Source organism: Poecilia latipinna, unplaced genomic scaffold, assembly GCF_001443285.1.
Source record: "Poecilia latipinna isolate Pla-1442-1.1 unplaced genomic scaffold, P_latipinna-1.0 Scaffold1806, whole genome shotgun sequence".
NCBI lineage: Eukaryota > Metazoa > Chordata > Actinopteri > Cyprinodontiformes > Poeciliidae > Poecilia > Poecilia latipinna.
The window spans coordinates 111,875-135,501 of NW_015114422.1; the positions used below are offsets into that span (position 1 = coordinate 111,875).

The following is a 23,627-nucleotide window of genomic DNA, read 5'->3' on the forward strand; positions in this document are numbered from 1 at the left end:
TATATCAGCAACAGTGAATGGAAGCAGCTGGAAGTCCCACTTTTCTTCACATATTCAATTCCGGTTTTGCCTCATAGAGGCTTAACTGCACCACAATAAAAATGTTATTCTGAGAACATTTTTATTGTCCTCAAAATAATATTTTGTTATTAAATGTGCTTATTGGGAGAAAAGTCAAATCATGTAGCATAAACATCAAAAACAACAAAAAATGGACCGAGATGGTTGGCTAAATATGTGTAGTGAAAGTGAAAAAGTTTGTATCAAACGCCTGCTGATTTATCTAGTAAAGTTACTAGCTCAAAGCAGGGGTCCCCAAACTTTTTCCTGTGAGGGCCACATAACTTCCCTTCTCTGGTGGGGGGCCGGAGTCAGTTTGTAACAGAAAAAGTGTGACGATTGCAGGAGTGCCTAAATGTAAAAATGTATTGTTTTCCAGAAAGCACAATTAAATAACCCTCTCTGGGTTCTTCACAGAACAAAAGTCAGGAAATAAATAATAACACTATTAATGAAATAAATAATAACCAAGTAACCCTCTCTGGGTTCTTCACAGAATAAATCCAGGAAGGATTATAGTCCGTAATTTCCGAACTATGAGCCGCACTGGACTATAAACCACAACCTCAAAGTTTTTTTTTTTTTTAACATACACATACAAGCCGCAAATATTCTCTGTCGCTCCAGGTTTTCCACAGCGATACAGCAGCAGCAGAGGGGGGCGGACACTCAAAATTTGAGTAATAACAGGTCAATTGAATGTCACATTTATTACGGTTGAAAAATAAAAAGTTGCCAAGTTTAGATTTAACTGAACTGATTACGGTAGTTTCCAAATGATAACTGTAACAGTAAAAGTGCTGATCCTTCGTGTCTGCTACTAGCATGTGCTAAATGAAAATATGCGCCTTCCTCCTCCTCCTCCTCCTTCTCTTTAGATTTCAACGGCAGCTTGCATCCATTATTGTTGCACTACTGCCATCTACTGGATCCTAATATCTATACCTCAAATTCTCATAATGATCCCAGTATTATTTAAAAAGAACGAAAAATCTTCTTTTTCCTCTCAATGCTATTTAACTGATCAACAACATTCTCAAATTTCAATTCCCTATTGAAACCTAATTCTGTTTTAATGGGCGCTTTCTTCTTTTATTTCCAATTTTGACTTCCATTTGATTCACTTCCTGTTAAAGAGCCCCCTGGTGGTTGAAGAAAAATCCACATATAAGGGGTTTATAGTCCGGAACATACGGTATATGAAAAAAAAAAAAAAAAATGAATGCTCTCTGGTATTGTTCAGGGGCCGGACCAAATGTGGAGGCGGGCCGGATCCGGCCCGCGGGCCGTAGTTTGGGGACCACTGGCTTACAGAGTAAAAACCATAGTAAAACATGTTTTCTTCCTGAGAAGTTTATGCTCACAAACAACACCTTGCAGTAATGTTAATTTTCTGACTTCTGCATCGCTGTGGCTTTAACTGGGTCTGCTGCTCTTTGTCTCCAAGCCAAGATTCTAGGTAATTTGTCGCTCTGGAGTAAACTTCGTTTCAAACAGAGACCTCCTTCTTTTTTTTTGTTTGGTGGTCGAGAATTCATTCCTTTTCACTTTCTTTCTTTCCACTGCTTGTTATGTAAAGACATTTGGAAAGAGTCTAACTTTCTCCTTCTGCAGTTTGCTCTCTTCCACTAGTGTCTCAATCCCTGTTTGTTAAATCGGCCTCTTCTTGACCTCACTGTATCCCGAACTATCAGCTGCATTCTTCACAGCTGCAGTAATACCCACCAGAGACATGACTGCACAGTTTCAGTGTAATCCTCCTTAGTCCAATCCTTGTCAAACATTTCTTGTTTTCCTAGCCCCACACTCTGAGATCTTATGAGTCAAACTGTTTTAGCAGGTTTATATGCTAAAGGCCCGATTGTCTCAGTTTTCAGTCTGATCCTTTTGACACTGGAGTTTTTCTAAAGTGTTTTGCATTGACTTTAAGTTTTTGTTGTTGTTGTTGCACGCAGGGTCTACCTTCAGGATGAAACTCCCATTTAAAAATGTCTGGCTGTGTTTTATCAGAGTGCCAGAAGTTTACCCTAAATTATCCCAGAGGTAAACTTTATGGACCAAGCAGCGTTCAAGCCGACGAGCAGACTTTCCAAACGGCAGACAGAGCAGGAGACAGACGAAAAAGAAAACACAGAATATGATTCTGTCATCTGCCGTCCTGTGTTGTGAACTCCCCACTGCTGGGCTGCTTACTTGCTCCAAAAAAAGGAGACACCGATTGACACAACCGACCCCATTGGAGAGCACACACTAAGACGAAGAAACCTCTGACCCGACAAAGAACAGATAAAGCAGATAAAAAAAAACGCATTGTTTTATCTGCTTAAAATTTCTCTTTCTGTCAATTATCTTTGTTTGGCTTTGCTGCACCAAATCCTTCTCCTCCTCTGCGCTCCTGTCTTTTCTCCCTCTCTCTCCCAGTGGCTCTGCTTGTGTAACCTGGTGTCCGAGGAGTCACTCCTCTCTCCCGCTGTTCAGCTTTGTGGTGGTTCTGCATGAGGCTGCGGCTCTCCGAGAAGGAATTTCGGCAGACAGAAAGCAGACGGATCGTTCTCAAACCCCTGCGGTCCTCGAGGGCCCCACATGCCCTGCAATCTGAGGTCTTAGTGCTACACCTGTTGTGACTCGTCCTGCAGGTGAAGGGGATCCTTTAGCCTTGTTATTGTTTTTTCAGCTGACCAATTAGGAGCTCTGACTATTCATTTTGACCGGCTTTGCTTTAGGTATTTCTCTCCCTGTGTCTCTGCTGACTGCACCCTCCCAGCCTCTTTCCCCCCCCCCCCCGTTAGTCGCTGTCTAGCCCAGCCTCAGCCCTGCTGACATGACACGCTGTGGATGTGGGTACGTGTGGAGCTGAAGGAGGAGACCTCCCTGCTGGGGTAAAAAGTTTGGAACGCGTTGAAAAGAGGCTGAACGCTGAAGCTCCTGGAGGATCAAGTGGAGCGAGCTGACGAAGAAGACACGCACGCTCCAAAACCAAAGGATTTTTCAACAAACTTTTTGTTGTTGTTGTTTTTGCAGCAGCAGCAGATATGAAAAGCCACACTGTGACTGCGTCTGTGGCTCTGCTGGTCCTCTGCTGCCTGCTGATTCCCAGAGGAGGGAGGAGTGCCGGGGGAATAGCTTCCCTCCTGCAGGAGAAGCAGACTCAGGATCAGCTGCAAGACGAGTCCCCGGATGACCCAGAAAGCGAGCAGGAGCTCGCAGGGGACCCACACCCACTGGGACGCAGCATCAAGGCAAAGAGAGAGGCAGAGGGGACCTCACAGGAGGGTAAGAGCTGAGTGACGCTCTCTCGCCCGCAGACAAAACAGTAGAACTGCTGAGGAGCACGGCGCCTTGTGGTTCTAACATCACATTTTGTAATGTTAAAAAACGCAAAATTCAACATGTTTCGTTGAGATTTGATATCAACAGGAAATCAACAGAAAATAGTGGCGTGATTAAAAAGAAATAAAAAAATAGGCACACGGTTTTCAATATTTTTTTCTACAACTTAAAGTGTTGAAAGCATGGTTTGAATTTTGCATTAAGTCCTGCTGAATCGATGCTCTGCAGATCCACATTCTGCTTCAGTCTGGACAGAGAGCATCTGTGAATTGAAATGTTCAAATTTCGACAGATAGTGTGGGCTTTGACAAGTTGTGGACTTTGACTGGACCATTCTCACACACAGATATGAACTGATCTGAACCTTTGTCCCACCCCATGCATGGAGAGATTCAGTCTTTATTGACGGCCTGCTTACATCCCAGGTGCACAAAGCAGCAGCCATCGTAGATCCTTCCTCCCAGCAGGCTGTCACACTCTGTAGCCATCATCACTCACAACAACTCACAGCTTTTACTCATTTTGAATAATACTTCTGCCGGCATCACAGTCTTTATTGTCATTTTTTGTAGGTAATCTATATTTTTATTGCAAGTTTTTGAATTAACCTACTCAGTTGTACATTCTTTTGGACTATTTCTAATAACTGCACAGATTAAATTTTTTTAAATGTTTTTTTTTTATTTTCTTTGTGTGAATCTACTTGCTTTGTCTGTCACTTTGCTGCTGTTACACAGAAATTTTCCCATTGTGGGACAATAGAGGATATTTCTATTTTATTGTATTCATCCTGCATGTTAGGGTTTTTTTTTTGTCCTGCTGGAAGGTGAACCTCCACACCCACTCTCAAGTCCTTTTGCTCTTTTAAGTATCGGCTTGTATTTAGCTCTGTCCGTTTTCCCTTTGGTTCTGCCCCCCTGTTTGACAAAAACCATCCATATCGGTATGATGCCGCCCCCACCGTGTTTTACAGTGAGGATGCCGTGTTCAGAGTGATGTGCAGTTTTATTTATTTACCATGCAGGACGCTCCGCCTGTGACCCAAAACATTCCACTCCTGTGGCCGGAGAACCTCGTTAAACATGCCGTTAATCTACTTGGCTCGTGGCAAACGGCAATCATGGCATTTTGTGGTTTTCTTTCAACAATGCCGTCCTTCCTCCGACTTTTCTATAAAGCCCAGAACTGCGCAGTGATAAACTCAGTTGTCTCTGCCACACACTCTCCCACCTGAGCTGCAATCCCCTGCAGTTCATCCAGCAATACAATAGAGAGAAATCCTCTTGGTAGGTTTGCAGTTGTCCTTTCTGCTGTCTGACGACAGACTGAACAGCATTCTGTGAGATGCTCAAAGCTCGTAACATTTGTTCTATTTTTTCTTCAAACGTCTCCACAACAAAATCCGAGGCCTTCACAGAACATATCCATGTTTGGGTAATGTGGTTAAATTACCCAAACGTGGAGTTTATTTGCTAATAAAATGATCTCTGAAGACCGTTACTTGTGCTTTAATTTAATTAGGGGTATCCAAGCAAAGAGGGCTGAACAGAACACATTTCCCTTTCACTGTCCAATTAGGTGCCACTTTGTGTTGAATGAAGTCTCAGTAAAACACGCTCCGGATCAAGGTTGTAAGTTAAGTTAATGTGGAAAAGTTTAGTCAACGTAAATACTTTCGCAGGGCATCGGAGTCTGAGTGAGAACATCTGGAGAACGTCCAGATGTTCGCCCTGTCCACCACCAGGTCTTTTTTTTTATTTTTTTTTTCCCAGACGAACTCTGTGCTAGTAGCCCAGGAGGTGTTACTCATTTTGAAGATGCTAATTTTTTTTCTTCTCCATTATGAAAGTCCTAGAAGATTAGTGCAGACCGTGGCATTATTGTTCATACAAATCACGCGTGAGAACATATCAGCTCTGTGCCGAGCTTCGCTGAAGATGCTGAGGTGAGAATAGTTTGCTGAGTATGTTGACAGATTTAGCATCCTTGAATCCCAGCTAATGGAAAAAGAGAGAAGTGTTTTCCATGAAGGCTCAGCAGAGCTTCGGACGACCTCAAAAGGAAATACTGATGGATTAAAAAAAAAAAGAAAAAAAAAAAAGAAGCTGAAACAAATTCAGCTGTCTGGTTCCTGCCTCTCACTAAGTTTCTCCCAAATGATGCAATATAAACTTTTTAGGGTTTTAAACAAAAAGTTTAATACCTTGAAATTTGTTCTGACTACTTCTACTTCTACTTCTCGTCTCCACCAGGCATTTTGAGCAGGCTGAGAAGAGCCCCGGAGGAAGGCAAAAAGAAGAAGAAAGACAAGAAGAAGAAAGAGCCAAAGGATCCAAACGCCACTAAAAAGCCTAAAACTGACAAGAAGGGGAAGAAGAAAGACAGGCAGACCACAACCACAACCCTCCCACCCACCACAACAAGTAAGAACAACATACTGCATCATGTTTCTACTGAACTGGAATGACTTGGAGATTTGCTGACCTGGTTTCTGTCTTTCTTCCAGCGATCCCAACAGAGCCTCCCACCGACCCCCCTGCTGAGCCTGACTACTTCCCTGGTTAGCGCCGAGTTAAACTTTTCATCTACGGTTCTGACTCCAGCAGCCATTCGCTGACTTCTTCTCCTGTCTTTCCCGTTTTGAATAGAAAAACGACTGGTTGACATATTTATGCTTCACAAAAATAACTGTAGTAGCTAAATTTACTTTCAGCAAGCTGACTGGCAGTGTGCAGCAACTTGAGGCTCATTGTGTTTCTCTTCGCTGCAGACTGAAAAAGGATTTCCAAATCTCTGTATACCTTGATGCAACCAATTGACTCAGGCAAATAACTCCACATTTAGGATGCTGATTAATTGAATTTGTCCTACGCAGTTTTATTGCACATAACCACAACCTTCAGAGTTACATAAAGGAAGTTACAAAGTCGGCCTTCTATCGCCTGAACAACATATCCAGGATTAAAGGACTAATGTCCCAACAAGATCTACAGAAACTCATACATGCGTAGGCCTGTCACGATAACAAATTTTGCTGAGCGATTGTCTAAAAAATTATTGCGATAAACGATAATATTGACTAATAATGCCTGCGATTTCCTGCCATAGATAGATGCACTTTATTTTCAAAAGAACACATAACACTGGAACTGATAAACTAAACAACCAAAAACAAAAATAAAATGGATTCTCAGTCTCCATTAACAAAAAACGTACTTAAATAAAAACTAAACAACATAAAACCAAAGTGGAAATAAATACTGGATTCAACCAAAAGAGTGCAGATTATAAAGTCTGTATACTGTATTGCCCTCAGTAATCACTAGATTTAAATAGAGAAGATGGGCACATCCGACTCCCTAATGCAACAGTTCATTCTACACAATTTTTTGCCCCCATTTTGCCCTTGTGACAATCTTAGAACGTTGGCCGATCTAAGATTGACGGTGATTTCGTAACCGATCATCCTGTAGTGAGTGTATGGTGAGTTACGGTAGATGGTCGTGACCTCTCCGATCTAAATCAGGGGTTTTCCCTGACTGGGACCTTAAAGCTGAATGTGACAGGTAGCCAATCAGAAAGCGCGGATTCTCCTCTGCGCTTTCTGAGGGGAAATTACGGAGGGGAATCCCAAACAGCTGACACGCAGCAACCCGAAGTCCAGCGGACATCGGAGATGATATGTGGAAACAACATTAATGTTTATTCAACATTTCGTGCAAAGAATATAGAAATGACAAGGAGAGGAGTTGGAGCCAAATTGCTACCGCAGCTGTTAAACCCGGTATGTTTTCATCTGTTCTTCATAACGTGACATAAATAGGTTATAATGATTTTCATTCAGTCAGGACTTTACGCTGACTCTAGCCACATGCATCACAGGTAGATTCTAGTAAAGCATTGATTAATGCCTGGCTTTAAAATTAGTTAACTGGACTTGTAGCCATTACTTTGTGCCCATGTGACTGGACACCACACGGCACGACGAACCCAATCGAACCGTTATACCTAGGATTTCTGTAGGCTAATGTGTGATCTCTCAGGTTTTGAAAATGAGCCGCTGGACATTACACCAAGAAAATGAGGAAGGGAGGGTCAGTAGAGAGCACCGGAGCTGAGCCTTTTTCATTCAGTGTCATCAACAGAAAGAAAAAAAGGCAGGAAGAGACGATAAAGCCGATAATTAAAATGAAGTCGATAGGTTTAACTTATCGTGCGATTAATTGACATATCGTTTATCGCGACAGGCCTATCCATACGTTTATCTTTAGTCGCATTGATTACTGCAGCAGTGTCTTCAAAGGTCTCCCTAAAAATTTTAATCAGACCGACAGCTGCAACTATTCTCACTAAAACTAGGAAGATGGATCATCTCAGTTCTAAAGTTTCTACACTGGCTCCCGGTAGCTCAGAGAATAGACTTTAAGATTCTGTTGTTAGTTTATAAATCATTTAATGGCTTAGCACCAAAATATATTAAAGATTTGCTGAATCACTTGGTTACTTTAAATCTAGGTTATAAAAACCTATCAGTTTAGAGTTTTGATAAATAAAACATTGACCAACATGTTTGACATGTATTGATATTGATAACTGATATATTCGCAATATCAATATAAATGTTTGTTTAGTTTTTCTGGTTATTCTGATTTGTCTTTGTTTTTCAAAAGAATAATTATAATAATAGTGGTTCGTTTATATTCACTTCTGGATAAATTGTTGCCACTTCTTTCCTAGATTTTTCTTTAGATTGTTTATTTCCTTTTAACTCTTCTTCCTGTTTCTTTTTAAAGTCTGTTTGGCCTCACTTTGACCTCAGTCACATGAAATAAGTCTATATTTAGCTATAATTGTTTTTTTTTTTGTTTGTTTGTTTCTTGGGAGTTGAATGATATTTTTATGGCTTTTTATTGATGCGTTTTTACGATGCAAAGGACTTTGGACGACGTTGCTGCTGAAATGTGCAAAACAAATCAACTCGAATGATTGATCGATATGATTCAACAACTCTATTTGCACATCTGCGCTTTGTCCCCTGTCTGTTAGACGACTACTGGACAGCAGAAGATGACTACTGGGGGGCTGGCACCACTCCATCTCCAAGCACTGAGCCCCCGTACCTTCCCAGGGTACCAGACGACCCTGTGACCGACGCCTACGATGACTACTGGAATCCTGTCGAGGGAGAGCCGTCGACTTCACCGCCCGACAACTACGATGATCTCTGGAAGGAAATTGAGAAGGAGCCGTACGCTCCTGTGACCGATAACTACGACATTTACTGGAAGGAGCCGGACCCGACCCCCGAGGCCCCGGAGAAGTACGGCACAGACGACAGTGACTACTGGGACGTGACAGGTACGTTTGGGACTCTTTAGTGCTCCTGGTTTTGTTCCTGCAGCCACAACAGCAAACGCTTGTCGGCACTTTGTCTCTGGCTGAGGTCAAAAAGATCATCGAATTTTTCCACAGGTGCTGGAAAACTTTGTTTGACACTCCGAACGTGTTGCCGTTACTCCGTGTTTCCAGTGTTTTGCCAAAAAAAATGTAGTTCTTATTCCAGCATTTTTCCTCACTCACTTTGTGTTAAATTATCTGTCAAGTTAAACGAATCTGAGTTTTGTCGTTTAAACTCTTGCTCCATCTTGTTTTTCCCTCCCGCAGTCGAGCTTCCAGATAAATTCCCAGACGTAGAAGAGGTCAGCCCCGAGGTCATAGTGGAAACCATCCCAGGTACCTGCTGTCACGCAGCGATCTTAGAAAAACGAACAACCAACCCCTCCACCTGAAAAAAATATGGCAAATTTTCAAATCAAGCGGAGAGACTTTTCCAGGAGTTAGGGACATATGGAATATCTGTTCCACTTGTGGCTTTCATGAGCACATGGCAATGACATTACAGTGAGTCTGTGCAACAACCTAACCCACATTTGCAGACAGGAGTGGGTGGGTTTGCTTGGATCCACTAAGTCAACAAGACCGTCTACGGTTTTGTTGTGGCGTTCGGAGGAGCCCTGTCATCAGATCCCAACTAATTTATGATTCCTGTAAATGTAAATTAAGGCTCTAACAACCTGATTATAGTGAGGCGTCACAGAAGCAGATCTGATGTTGTGGTCGAGCAAATCAGGGCAGGGCAAACGTGTAAAACTGCTGATTAAATGGTGTAATCTCATAAAGTCTCACTTGTAAAGAAGTAGATTTTTTTTAGATGACAAAATGGGGCTTTCTAACTTTGTTCTGTTGTTTGTTTGTTTTTAAACACAGAAGAACCCACAACATCTGCTCCACTTGAGAGGACCTGGTATGATGATTACGACGAATATGGAATGAGTAAGCGAGCACTAACGGGTCAAATATGTCCCAAAACCCCCCCACATGGTCCTCATTACTCAGAAAGACAAGAGGGAATAAGCACCCAGGTCATGAGGTTTCCTGAACTAACACCCGATAATCTTTTTGTTTCCCCGATTTTGATCTTGAAAGCCAATCTCTTGTAATTTCCTATTTCACAATTATGCACCCCAATGTCTTAGCCTGCCAAATAATAAAAACTTCAAGGAGTCTGGATAATCTTGCAAGCTTCTATACATCTGAAACCTACATGTCCTTTTGTAAGGTCAATAACCTTACAAAATAAAAGCTGATCTTTCACGATCTTTTTCTCTTTGTTTCCATGTTTTAAGCTAGAGAGAAGTGCCTTCGTGAGCGCGTCCATAAAGTTACCAGTTCTCTTTTTCCGCTGCAGGACGGAAAGACTATGACACAGATGAAAAGTGGGTAGAGAAAGAAAGAGAGCGAGCCAAGAAGGAGAGAGAGAGGGAGGAGAGAGGTAAGAGAACCCAGATGTGGGCTTACCCAAGCCCTTTTAGAAATTATCTTTCTGTGCAATTATGTCAATAGAACCCAGTGCCTTTGACCTAACAGCAAAAGTACTAAAGGACAACAAAACAACGCTCTGACATGTTCGCCGCTTTCTCATGTCTCTTATAAATACGCTGTTGCAGATGTGGTGAAGAGTCCAGCTTTAACTTGCACGAAAGGGACCGAGGTTTATCCAATCAAAGCAGAATTGAGATCAGGCATGCTAACGGTTGAGAAATCTCCCGTGAGCTCGAGGGAAAGCAGACGCCATGGGGGGAGTTTTTATCGGGCAAACTCAAAGCACGCTCAATTCATGGCTGCCACGTGTTTGCAGTATGCATTCAGGTTGGGGAGTAGAGTTCAGAGAAAATGATAAATGACTCAGACAGGAGTTGGGGTCAAAAAGGTCACCTCCAGCAGCCACCGTCTGCTACCGATTGGATTTTAGCTTCACTCGAAGCAGATGTTTCCATAACCGAATGCTGTCACCTTTAACATGAACCTGCAGAAGAGTTCGGTGAGACAAAAGTAGAGAAAAAAAAACAAGCGTGTTAGAGCGTCTAGTGCTCCTCTCTGGGGAAAAACTGGTCCAAAGCAGCATGAGGCCCTAAACCGAATTGGATTTGAGAGTCCTCCCAGCTACCATCAACTACCACAGCTCCTGTAATACTCCCTTTATATCAGCCATATCCAAATACATTAAACTTCTCTTGGGTTTACAGAGGTCAGAAAAAGTTCTATATTATATCTATATATCTATATACTATATTATATCCAGCAGTTCTATATTAGAAATTGACTTTATGATACAAAGGCAACAGTAGCTTAAATAACAACTTGTCGAAACCAAAACAAGCAGAACTGTCAGCACAACAAAACGTGAAGCTTATCGGCTACAGCAGCAGAAGACCTCGACTGCAGATAAAGGCAGGAAACAATTCACACACTTTCTACCAAAACTGGAGAATAATAGACTTTCTGGTTGCATGAGTTCTGTTTCTACTTCTAAATGTCAATATCTATACCGAACTCTAAATATTTTCAGCCAGACTGTAAAGGCATTTTCAATCGGGTCGTAGTTTCCTTACTTTGGATGTGCTTTGGGACAGTTCTGTTTGAGGTCAGGATGGCCTGAGTTTTATTAGAGCAAATCTGGACTGAAGGCCAAGTCATAACATCTGGTTTTGTTTTTAGATTTCTTCCCTCCGCCAGACTCCAGGCTCTTCACATCCTCAGGAGGATTTTTAGCGAGTAAAACGTAAAAAAAAAAAAAAAAGAAAGAAAGAAAGAAGGAAAGGAAGAAAGAAAAGTTGCTAAATTGTGTCTGGGCAGAGAAAGTAGAAAAGAAAAAGAAATCAGTTCAGGGAAAAACAGTGCAATTTATTTTTCATTCAGACTGCTCTTCTGACCCCTGACAGAACGAGCAGAGAAGCTGAAGGAGGCCGAGGAGCGAGCCAGGAACAGACCACGTGTCTACAAGGAGCCAAAGAGTGAGTCAGTAAGATCTGGAAAAGATGGTGAAGATCTACTTTTTTTTTTTTTAATCGTTTCTTCTCATTCCTTTGTGCCTCCACATGTGGCAGAATGTCCTCCTCTGGGGATGGAGTCCCATAAGATCGAGTCAGACCAGCTCACAGCCTCCTCCATGTCTCAGTACACCTTCTCTCCTCAGAGGGCGCGCCTCAACATGCAGGTAGGCAGTCAGGACTGAATACGCCACTCGATTACCCGTTAGCAGCTTTGGAAAATACAGTTACAGCCGAGACAGTCACTCCCATTAATCAGAGATTCCCATAAACAGCTGAGATATTAAATCAAAAACACACTTTGGCCTGCCGTTTCAAAGTCGAGGGAAACGTAAATTCAAATCAAATCACGCGGCATGTTTTGAGTTTAGAGCTCAAACCGTGAGCAAGCCGGAGGACTGAGCAGCAGACTCTCTGGTCTGTGTGGTTCCCAGGGCTCAGAGGATGAGGACAACATGAGAGGTGGAGCGTGGTGCGCAAACTCAGAGGACAGGATCCACTGGTTTGAGGTCGACGCTCGCAGGGAGACCGAGTTCACCGGAGTTGTAACTCAAGGCCGAGATGCCCTGAATGAGTGAGGAGCATACACACACACACACACACACACACACACACACACACTAGTACAGAGCGTTTCATCTCAGCAATAAACTCCACTTGCTAATCTCCTGTTGACTCATTTCAGGAGCGATTTCGTGACATCCTACTTCCTGGCCTTCAGCAATGACAGCAGAGAATGGACCACCATTCACGACGGATACGCAGACTGGGTGAGTTGACCTCGACCTGCATCACCTTCCTCCTTGCTCCACCTTCTGAATCCCCGACCTCCCGTCTCCCCCGTCTCGTCCAGCTGTTCTTCGGAAACAACGACAAGGACACTCCCGTCATGAACCGACTCGCCGAGCCCGTGCTGGCTCGCTACATCCGGATCATCCCTCAGAGCTGGAACGGCTCTCTGTGCATGAGGCTGGAGGTCCTGGGCTGCCCTGTGCCTGGTGAGGCCGCCCTCCGCCATCCCTTAGAAACACAGTGTGACACACACAAACAGGAGTGTGGTTTAATCGGTTTCTGCTGTCAGACCCAGGTGGTGCTCTGTACAGGCAGAATGAGGTGACTCCTGTGGATTACCTGGAGTTCAAACACCACAGCTACTCGGAGATGGTTGAAGTGAGTATCCCTCAAAGTGCATCCTGAGGACGATTATCGCTTCAGTCTACACAGTGTCTTATAACTGTTAGCGCTGCAACTAGAGATTATTTTAGTATCGATAAATCTATCGGTTATTCTGACGATTAATCAGATTTTAAAAAATTGGCACATTCTGCAGGTTTTTTATTTAAACCTTTTTTTTATACAATATTAGAAGTACATCCAAAGAGGCTTCAAATTCAATCCATTTTTTTAAAATAAGATGATAAACATTTAATGCTATGACGCATTTCTTGATCATCTGTAGCACAGAATGCTACAGATGATCTCAAAAAACTACTACAAACATCAACATGTGAAAAGTCGACAGAGATGATCTTTTGATTAATTTTTGGTTTGACCAAATAATGAATAGACAGCAAAAGGTGTTTAATTGAAGTTTTTTTTAAAGCTAAAATGATTCCACTCTGAGTTCTGGGTACATCATTTGTACAGGCAAATGGACTTTTATTTTTATCTTAAATGCAAAATGTATATATTTCTTTGTACAATTTTGGCTTAATATCTCCTCTGAGTGTCTTGTTCTTTCAGAAAATTGTCTTCTTTGAGTTTGTATACTCCAGTCAATGAATAATCGATCACTAAATTAGCTGACAATCGTTTCAATAATTGATCCGTCAGGATTAATCTGATTAATCGCTTCAGTCATAATAACTATATCATGGCAATTTCAGACTGTGTGAAATTAACATTGTAAAGGACTGTTAAGAATTAAATATTTGTTGCCTCTTATGTTTTATAAATTTACACCTTGCACGCTAACAATTCAAATATTCAGCCTGTTGAATGGAGCGGGCATCACACCTGTCAAAGACGATGGCGCTCTACGACATTATAATGACTGAAGCATTATAATGATGACGGACAAGAATGTAAATGTCAACAGTGTTTTGATCACAGTGTTCAACAATCCTCCAAATGCGTAACTTCTTAAAGTTGTGCCGCCCTAATCAAAACTAATATTATAAAAATAGTCCAGTAAGGCAATGTTGCTTCCTAAAATGACGATGAGAGTCTTTGACGGTGGACCGCTTGTTGTCTCCATGAGCTACGCTTCATGTGCATCATTTCTGACTCATCCAGCTGATGAAGTCGGTACATGAGGAGTGCCCCAACATCACCAACATTTACAGCCTGGGCCGCAGCTCTAAGGGACGAGAAATCATGGCAATGATCATCTCTGGAAACCCCACGGAGCACGAAATAGGTGAGAATAACAGCATGACTGACACACCTGTCCGGTAAAGGTTTGCAATTAAACAACACTGATATTTCTGTCTGTAAAATAAAAACATGTTCTAGAGGTATGGATACTTGTGCATGTCGTTGTTTCTAAAGTAAAACCCTGATTGGAAAGAAATAAAAAAAAAATACAGACATGCCCTGAACGTATCACTGTGTCCTTTAAAAACCAGGTAGACGTGCAGGTTGTGGTTAACAGAGAATAACAGGCCGTCTCCTCAGGTGAGCCGGAGTTTCGCTTCACGGCTGGTCTCCATGGGAACGAGGCAGTGGGGAGGGAGCTGATCCTGCTGCTCATGCAGTACCTGTGCAAAGAATACAAAGACAGGAACCCCAGGGCCCAGCGCCTGGTGGAGGGAATACGCATCCACCTGGTTCCCTCTCTGAACCCTGACGGGCACGAGACAGCTTTCGAGGTGGTGAGTGGAAGAAAAGCAATCATGTCTATCGGGTCAACCTGCAAAAACAAACAGAAGAGACCAACAGGAGATGCTGCTGAACCAAAGTCAGTGCACTCATCAGCTGATTTTCCTCATGTCTCCTGCTGCAGGGCTCGGAGATGAGCAGCTGGACCATGGGACACTTCACTGAGGACGGCTTTGACATCTTCCAGAACTTCCCTGACCTGAACAACATCTTGTGGGACGCTGAGGATAAGGGCATGGTGCCTAAACTGACCCCCAATCATCATGTGCCCATACTAGAAAACTTTGAGTTCAACACCTCGGTAAAGAACTCACAGATAAGTTTTAAAATGCTTGCTGGGTCATTTATCCTTAGAAGATGTTTTTAACACTTTAAGAACATTTTCTGTGTGAACCAACACCTGATGCTGCTGTTACGCCTGAATTGCTGCTTCTGTTCTACTCTTTTCAGACGTGTTGAATCTTTATCTTTCTGATTTTGCTCCAGATTGCTATGGAGACCAGAGCCATTATTTCCTGGATGAAAGCCTACCCATTTGTGTTGGGTGCAAACTTCCAAGGCGGAGAGGCCATCGTGGCCTATCCTTATGACAGTTTACGTCTCAACAAGCCTGCCAAGAGCGAGCAATCCCGCAGCCGCAAGAAGAGACAGTATGACATTTCCTCTGTGAATTTATTGCTCTTCTTCTCTGCATGAATGTTTGCCTCTCAGGTTGTTTTGCTTTGCAATTCCTCCTTCCTTTTCTACTACATAAATCAGAGTTGTTTTGAAAGGCTTAAACCAGAATAACATCCCTCCAGGTATGAAGATGAAGGTTTTGATGCGACCGAGTGGGGAAGGGGCTACCAGGAGGAGCCAGAGGAGGACTGGAGAAGTCGAGGATACGCAGAGCCAGAGGAAGAATGGCGAGGTCATGGATACGACCATGGATACGACCATGGATACGACCCCGGATACGAGCATGGCTACAGCCAGGGTTATGAACACAGAGAGGAAGAGGAGGATGACGGAGGGCGCGGGGCTGGATTCCACTACAGTGAGCCCGAAGACGAGCCCCGGCTGACCCCGGACGAGTCCTTGTTCAGGTGGCTGGCTGTGTCATATGCCTCCACGCACCTGACCATGACCCACAACTACCGCGGGTCCTGCCACGGAGACATACCCGCAGGAGCAGTCGGCATGGTCAACCGGGCAAAGTGGAAGCCCGTCACCGGGAGTAAGTAACAACCTGCTGACTGCTTGAGAGGCAGCACACCCTGGTGGACATGATATGCAACTACACCCGTCAGTCAAAGAAACATGAACTTTAATAATTTCAGATTTAATAACTTTCTAAACCTGTAAGCAGGCCGTTATAGGCTAAGCCTTTTAAGGATTAACTGACCCAATTAATCCTGCAGCTGTTCTGTCAAGTTGAGGTTACAGCTGTGCAGGTTAGTCAAGTTCTTCCACACCAAAAATCCCCCTTCCACGTCTTCATGGACCTTGCTTTTTGCACTGTTACAAAGTCATGTTTGTCACAAGGTGAGAAGTATTAAAATGTCTAAAACATCTTCAAATGCTTCAACACCAGAGTGTCTTTTAGTGAAACTATTGGGTTAAGCCCTGGCCAGCAACCCCACAATAATATAATTGGAAAAAGTCAGACCATTACTGTTCTTGGGGAATCCGCTAAATCAAGACCATTGGATTGCCAGACAAAGAGGTAATATGGTTCCAGTTAGTATGTCTCCAATGCTTTTGAGTCTTGTGGGGTGGTTTTGCATTGCATTCGGTGATATAAAGTTCAGATCCAGATGTTTAGCCGTGGAAACACATTTTACGATGAGGTCTATGCTGTTCTTGAGCCAGTCTGAAGTTCATTGGTCTGTGGCTGTTCAATCCACAGACGGCTTCTGCACACTAAATGCTTCAGCCGTTGTTGCTACTCTGTGGCCAAGTTGCCAGTTGTCATTATAGTTGCACTAATAGTTTCCTGTGGAATGCTTAGTAACAAGGAAATTTAACAAATGGGCTTCTTGTAACGATGAACTCCTGGAGTTCACTAAGGTCTTGAGAGCAACGCTTTTTTAAACAAATGTTTGTAGAAACAGTTTTACATGCCTGGGTGCTGGGATTTTATGCTGGAACATGTGAATTTATTTAATTTCCCTTTAGAATTAGATGTTTGAATCAAAACTGAATCCAATTATTTGGTCACAATGGGGACAAAGTCAATATCTATGTCTGTGATCTTCTGTCCAGGTATGAATGACTTCAGCTATCTTCATACCAACTGCTATGAGTTGTCCATATTCCTGGGCTGTGATAAATTTCCTCATCAGAGTGAGTTGGCCCAAGAATGGGAGAAAAACAGGGAAGCAATGCTCACCTTCATGGAGCAGGTGAGTCACAAGAATGCAACCTGATCTGGATGAAAGCCAGATTTCATCATTGCTAAATTTCAAATCCGCTACTAATCGTCTCCTATTCCAAAAACCCTAAACAGAAGATGTCTTGCCTTGAAAATCAGTTGTCCTCCAGACACAATCTCATTTAGACATTACTTATTTGGGATGGTTTTCTTTATAAAGTCCTTGTGCGATTAGATAAAATCATAAATTACCATTTACCAAACAGTCTCCTGTGAGTGGAGGAAATAAAATTAAAAACTTAACGAAATGTAAAACATCTTTTTTTTTCTTTTCATCATGGGTGTGGCCAGATTCCTTTAAATGTTTACTTATTGAAAATGCAGAATTACAGCTCGTTAGGGCACATTTTATTAAACAGTGACTTGCGAACAAACGGTGTGTTTCCTCATGTCTTCCTGTTCTTTAGGTGCATCGTGGCATCAGAGGCATTGTGAAAGATCAGCAGGGTAATCCTATTGCAAATGCCACGATCTCTGTGGAGGGAATAAACCATGATGTTACCACAGGTGACAACACTTTATCCCCACTTAAACACACTTACTGCCCATTTTCGACACTTTTAAACATGCTTCTCTATCGTTTTTTACACTACCTCAGCCCCAACAGGGGACTACTGGCGGCTGCTGAACCCAGGGGAATACCGGGTGACGGCGAAGGCCGAAGGCTTCTCCTCCGAGACTAAGCTCTGCGTGGTGGGTTACGAGTCCGGCGCGACCTCCTGCAGCTTTAACCTGGCCAAGTCTAACTGGGACCGCATCAAACAGGTGAGGTCACGCTCTGACCCCAGCGAAATGTACAGCACCTCTCAGAAATATTCATACCTCCTTCAACTTTCTCCACACTACAACCACGACCTCCAATGTTTACTATTCAGATTTCATAATAGACGAAACAGGAGTGTGTCAAAATGTTCAACATCTGGTCTCGCCGCAGTGTAAACAAAGGTTTGCATTGACTTCTTCACAGATCATGGCCCTTCACGGCAACAAGCCAATTCGACTCAGTTACAGCAACTCCAGAACACAAACCTCTTCGCGCAGCAGCGGCAGCCAGAAGCGTGTGATTAGTGGCGGCAACGGGTTTTCTTCAAACTCCAATGCAAGTCCCCAGCGCATGAGGATGCTCAGGATTGCGCGTATCCGCCGTCTTCGGCAGCAGAGGTTAATGAGGTTGAGATTGAGTTTGACGACGACGATGCCCACGACGACAACGACGACGACGACAGCAGCTCCAACAACATCGTGGTACGACTCATGGGGATTAGGGGAAACAGAATCCGTCACACCTGTCCTGGATTATAACTATGAATACAAGATTGACGACTATTAAACCAAAAAATAAAAACGTCCAGCTTGTTTCAGTAAACCACTCCAGGTTTGTAATTGTAGCTCTTGTTCAGTTCATTTTTTTTTTTTTTAAATGCAGTGAGGAATGTACATGTAACTACGGTGAAAAGTTTGTTACACAACTAAAAAAACTAATCCATGTTTATAGACGTTTCTGTCCAGCTCAAAGTCCACGCTGTTATTTTTGTCTCTTTTGTAAATGTATGCTTCGTGAAAAGATGTTTATTGAGAACACAAATTAAAAGAAAACAAACAGCTGAATTATTTACACTGTTGTCACTCAAGTCGGAAACAGTTTTTACAAGACACATAATCGTGCGGAAAGCAGGTGACGATGGCGGTTCCATCAGAGGCACAGTCCTAATAAAACTGTAATAAACACCCGTCTGGTTCGTTTGTTTTAATAGAGCCTAGTCTTTGTTACTGGGTTGCCAGTTTTAACAACTTCGACCTGAACAGTAAAAAAAAAAAAAAAGCTTTTAGTCCAGCTGATCCGAGATGGAAACAGTTCTCCTGCTAATGACTGATGTTCATCTCACTTTCTTCATCTTCGTCGCCGGAGAAGGCTGAGAAGAAAACCGGCTCGCACCGCAGGGTGCGCAGGTTGACCAGGCAGGCGGTCTGGGTGCTGCTGAAGTCTGGCACGGTCACCAGGAGGACTTCCTGTCCATCAGAACCTGGCAGGGAGGAGACAAAAACTTAAAGTACATAGTGACAAAACTGATCGTCTTTGACTCAATTCCTTCACCGTTTTTCTCCCCCTCAGAAAAGCCTGTCACTAAAAAAAAAAAAAATCAATTAATTGCAAAACGCATGAAAATAAGCTTCGATATTTTCTGAAGGGAGATTTTGTTTAGAGACATCACGATCCATTTTATTTATGTTTTGGGTTAAGTATTGTCTATTTTCTTTTTATATATATTGTGTTTTATTTTGAATATTTAAAATATCTTCCAGTATTAATGTTTTTTTTTTTACTTTTTCACAAAACTAAAGTTTATTAGTCTTTGAGAGGGCTACCTTACATTCTTAATGCAAGCCATTATCAATATTATACTTGAAAATGATCTCAAAACATTATCATTTATCGCAATAACCACTGGGACAATTTATCGTCCAACAAAGTGTATTATCATGACAGGCCTTCCCTCAGCATTTCCCAATGTTCTCTGTTCTTTTTAATCCATTATAAATACAATTATGGTAGATACAGCTATGGCTGACTTTATACACAGAGCATGCAAAGAAATAAAGAAAAGAAACCAGGAAGGACTAAAACTGAATACATTGGCAAACAGATCGTTTTCCAGAACTGGAAATTTCTTTAAATTTAATCCTTCCAGGCAGTGGAGGAAGCTTTCATCTGTCACTAACCTTGGATGAGCTTAGACTCAAACACTGGAGCGTTGCCACTGAAGTACACATGGGGACATTCCTCCAAGATAAACGGGTCTCTTTGATAAAATGGGTAGCAACCTGAAACAAAAACACTGCCGTCATTCCCCAGTTATGTGTATGTAGACTCACAAGGCCACAACACTTCTTCCCCTCCACCTTTCAACCAACCTAGCGTATCAGGAGCGGTGGGGGCCAGGTGCCGGAGCCGCAGTGTCTCCTCTAATATCTCCAGGTGGCTGTCCATGCTGCTATACTTCTTGATGTCACACACGTTCTGCCCCGATGTGCCTAAAAACCTTCACGGAGAGAAACCAAACCAGATCTGAGCAACCACTTCAGATGGGACGGAGTGTGTGTGCGTGTTCGCATGGGACGCCGCCTACCTGACTCCGTCAATGTTGGCTCCGTACGGATTGGAGACCAGCTGCAGGGTGGGGTACACGGAGGACAAAGGGAACATGCATCTGTGCAGGGGTTGCTGTGGGAGGGTGTAGTTGGTGGGGTCGTACTGCCCTGGCATCACGTCCACTGGAACGGAGGCCTTACGACGAGCGAGAGGAGGTGACACAATATCAGACGTGCAATCAATCAGTCACTAATAAATAGCCATAAAAGTTTTATTTCCCCTCCCCCCCCCAACCCCCCGCCATCTGTTCTGTGCCTCAGTCACTACGGAGCCTCCTACGGGGCAACAGGTGAAATTTTTTCTTTTGCTTTACCTCGAAATAGTGCATATAGTCGTCAGATCAAGGTTTTTCCATGTGGGAATGTTATGTTTATACCTCGTTTGCAAGTTATCTAAAGTTTTAGATATTTTTCTTTAGGATAAACACACCACAGACATAAAAATGCTGGAGCAACACAGGCCAACAACAGGGGCAACATCCCTACTCTAAAACATAAACTTTTTGTAAGGAGGAATGAAAAAGAAAAAAAAAAAACATCCAAACTATTTGGACTGTTTTTGGGTTTTTGTTAAGAGGGAGTATCGCCATCGGACAGTTCTGGTTGTGTCTGTTAGTCTGAGTGGTTAATGAAGGGCTGTTTTCATGTGCAGTCGCATCTCCACTGAAAGATATTACAAACAAAAATGAACACGCAGTTAACAGATACATATTTAACAGGTTTTCTGCACCAAAGAGTTAAGAATGTGTAAACACGCTTTAAAGATGTACATATGTCCAAATTTAAGCTTCCATTTGTTATCGATGTGAATGTAGACCCGGGTGTATTTGCTAGTTTACTGTGAGGGTACGTAAAAGAAAAAAAAATCCTCCATGTCCCCTAGGGGGCTCTGCAAAGTCACATATACTAGAGTTAAAAAATAAAAAAACACTATAAACTTTACCATCACATCTTTTCTTATCTCCAGATGTCTAACATTTTTTTTTGCAACAATTACAAACAACAGAAAGACAACAATTGCAGGAACAGACTAAACAGTTGCCGTGTCTAATATTGACGATGAATAAACTCCTACAAGTCAACTGAAGCTTTTCCTTATCACTTTCTCTTTATTATTAACAACATGCCACAGTTTGAATGTTTATACAACAGTAATTATGCAACCTTGCCAAGTATAGACACCCTCGCTTCCTCCAGCAGAAGCACAACAGAAAAGCGATTAATAAGGCTCCACATCTCACCACCAGCTGAAGCAGCAGCTCATCAAGAAGGCGGATAGCTTCAACACTGCCGGCCTGAGTCTTCTTAGTGAGATACTTGGCCTGAATAACATACAGATACTCAATATTTGACATGTTAACCTGTTTACAAGATAAATACCGTGTCTAAGAGTTGCTCTGTTCATTGAATTTTTAAGCTTGTCACCTTTGTCGATGCATCTTTGTCCTGGGTGCTTTGGCTCAGCAGGTTCCCGGCCAGCAGGACCCTGGAAATGGACGCCGCCCCGCTCTGCTCCCCCGCATCACCGAGCTGACCGGTTACCATGTCGACCAGCAGCTGCAGACCCAGCATGCTGTCGGCCCTGGTGCTGCCTAGACCGAGCCCTGAGGCCAGGAGCACGAACCTGAGCGGGCGGATCAGTCAGAGGCGGGCCACTAACGCAGGCGGACCTGGGGATCTTCACATGATTTTGGCTTACTTGTCACAGCTGAGCGTAGGTCTGGGCGTCTGCGAAGGGAGATCGGCCGTGCAGAAGTCCTCAACGGTGAACTTGCCGTCGTTCTTCTCGGCTCCAAAGATGGCGATGACGCTGCCTGAGGAATGGGAGGAAGACAATGAGTGAATCTGAAGACGTGTGGGTCAAAGCGGCGGTGATGGGCAGTGACAAACTGACCCGTGACACACTTGTCTCTGTCAATTTTGCCCTCTAGTTTAATCCTCTGCAGCTCATCCTCCAGAATCAGCTCATCCGCTTCAGTGATGTATTTGTTTCGTGCAGGCTGGGGCAGGAGGTTGTGCTGAAGAACAATAAATAATCATGCAGTCATGTTTTATGGATGAAACGTCCCAATGAGTCTCGTTTGTCAGATTAAAAGTACCTTTCGAAAAAAACCTTAGATCAGATGTTAAACATACTTTTCATTAAACCCACATTTCCGTTTTTAAAAATATATAGATTTTTTTTATCTGTCTAATGTAATATTCTAATTTTACATGTCATGTTTTAATTAACTGTTGTAGAAAATCACCATAATTAACAGAAATAAAGGCTTTCAAACATCCATCTCAGTGTTTCACTTTAAATGATAAAGTTTCTAAAATAAATGGGATATTCAGTAATATTAAAAACGTTTTGACGTTCAAACGCGATTTCCATCAAATCTGAGACAGTTTGGAATCTAAAATATGTAAAAATGTTACTGTTGAAATGTGCAAGGAAGATATATTTAGGACTCCCAGAAAAGATTTAGATCTTCAATCGCACCAAGATGTGGATTATTTATGAAAATCTAATTAAATAAAACCACTTTATAATCAATTGCTACTATGCATTGCTTTCTTCCTGCAACATTCAACAAGGTTTGCCAACCTCTTCACTGATCTCCTTCAGAATAGACGGCTGCAGGTCCATACGCTTGAACAGGGTCCCTACGATGCAACACTGCTCCCCTGTCTCCAGGTCGCACAGCTTCCTGATGTGCACATCTGGACCTGACAAGAGAAGGTTTTAAAGCAGCACATTTCAGGGTAAGGTAGGTGCTTCATATGTTCACAATGAGTTAATTTACTCTTACCCCACTTGTGTTTGGCTCTCTCTGACAGCACGGGTCTCATCTCCATGAGTCGTGCCGCATAGATGTGAGCATACTGCCTACTGAAGCTCCGTTCTCCGACTCGGTAGCGCTCGGTGCGGGGGCTGTAGTCCAGCGAGGTCCTCTCAAACACAGGGCCCTGGTCCTCCGAGGCTGGACGGCAGAGCAGAGAGGAGCCCTCCCTCTGAGCACTGAGGTCGGAGAACATGACGGTCCTGGAAACGTGCTAGTTATTATCACCTAAACTGGTACTACTTTTCTGTCCACCGAGATACTTAACGCACAGTGAATGTAATTGTTGCATAATATCACTTTTGCAATACTTTTGATAAGATATAGCCACTTTACCTGGTAGAAAAGTAGGTCTGGTTTTGGCTTTTCCCTCTTAAATGTGGTACTTTGAAGTATTTTTGGATTTTTCTCCAGGCGAACAAAAACAGACAACTCCCGCGAAATTACACTTTCACGTCACTTTCTCGCGAGATGAATCTGTATTATCGCGAGGAACTGCGGACGGTATCCAACGCTGCAGAACAGACGCACACACCATAATGAGGGATAAAACCGTAATAATGTCTATGGATAAAACTG

General features: G+C 42.9%; 2 protein-coding genes across 4 annotated transcripts; one reads left to right on the forward strand and one right to left on the reverse strand.

Moving 5' to 3' along the window:
* Nucleotides 1-2,430: 2,430 nt before the first annotated feature.
* On the forward strand, nucleotides 2,431-18,494 carry aebp1b (AE binding protein 1b). 3 transcript variants are annotated; one of them, XM_015014336.1, is made up of 23 exons: nucleotides 2,431-3,333; nucleotides 5,643-5,813; nucleotides 5,897-5,950; nucleotides 7,277-7,282; nucleotides 8,437-8,748; nucleotides 9,055-9,123; nucleotides 9,661-9,723; nucleotides 10,139-10,222; nucleotides 11,673-11,744; nucleotides 11,838-11,947; nucleotides 12,215-12,354; nucleotides 12,466-12,550; nucleotides 12,634-12,778; nucleotides 12,862-12,950; nucleotides 14,076-14,199; nucleotides 14,457-14,653; nucleotides 14,785-14,961; nucleotides 15,147-15,310; nucleotides 15,461-15,876; nucleotides 16,905-17,044; nucleotides 17,481-17,580; nucleotides 17,672-17,838; nucleotides 18,041-18,494. In XM_015014336.1, the coding sequence occupies exons 1-23, from the start codon at nucleotides 3,093-3,095 to the stop codon at nucleotides 18,401-18,403; spliced, it is 3,489 nt and encodes a 1,162-aa protein (XP_014869822.1). In that variant the 5' UTR covers nucleotides 2,431-3,092; the 3' UTR covers nucleotides 18,404-18,494. The 3 variants fall into 3 exon arrangements, with proteins under 3 accessions (XP_014869822.1, XP_014869821.1, XP_014869823.1); XM_015014335.1 differs by having other exon boundaries at nucleotides 2,432-3,333; nucleotides 9,658-9,723; XM_015014337.1 differs by lacking the exon at nucleotides 7,277-7,282 and having other exon boundaries at nucleotides 2,432-3,333; nucleotides 9,658-9,723.
* Nucleotides 18,495-18,627: 133 nt separating this feature from the next.
* On the reverse strand, nucleotides 18,628-23,560 carry pold2 (polymerase (DNA directed), delta 2, regulatory subunit). The gene is made up of 11 exons (XM_015014338.1): nucleotides 23,385-23,560; nucleotides 23,019-23,251; nucleotides 22,814-22,935; nucleotides 22,118-22,241; nucleotides 21,923-22,037; nucleotides 21,649-21,847; nucleotides 21,465-21,545; nucleotides 20,202-20,359; nucleotides 19,987-20,114; nucleotides 19,795-19,896; nucleotides 18,628-19,097 (listed from the first exon to the last, which is right to left on the reverse strand). The coding sequence occupies exons 2-11, from the start codon at nucleotides 23,242-23,244 to the stop codon at nucleotides 18,937-18,939; spliced, it is 1,416 nt and encodes a 471-aa protein (XP_014869824.1). The 5' UTR covers nucleotides 23,245-23,251; nucleotides 23,385-23,560; the 3' UTR covers nucleotides 18,628-18,936.
* Between the last annotated feature and the right edge of the window lie 67 nt (nucleotides 23,561-23,627).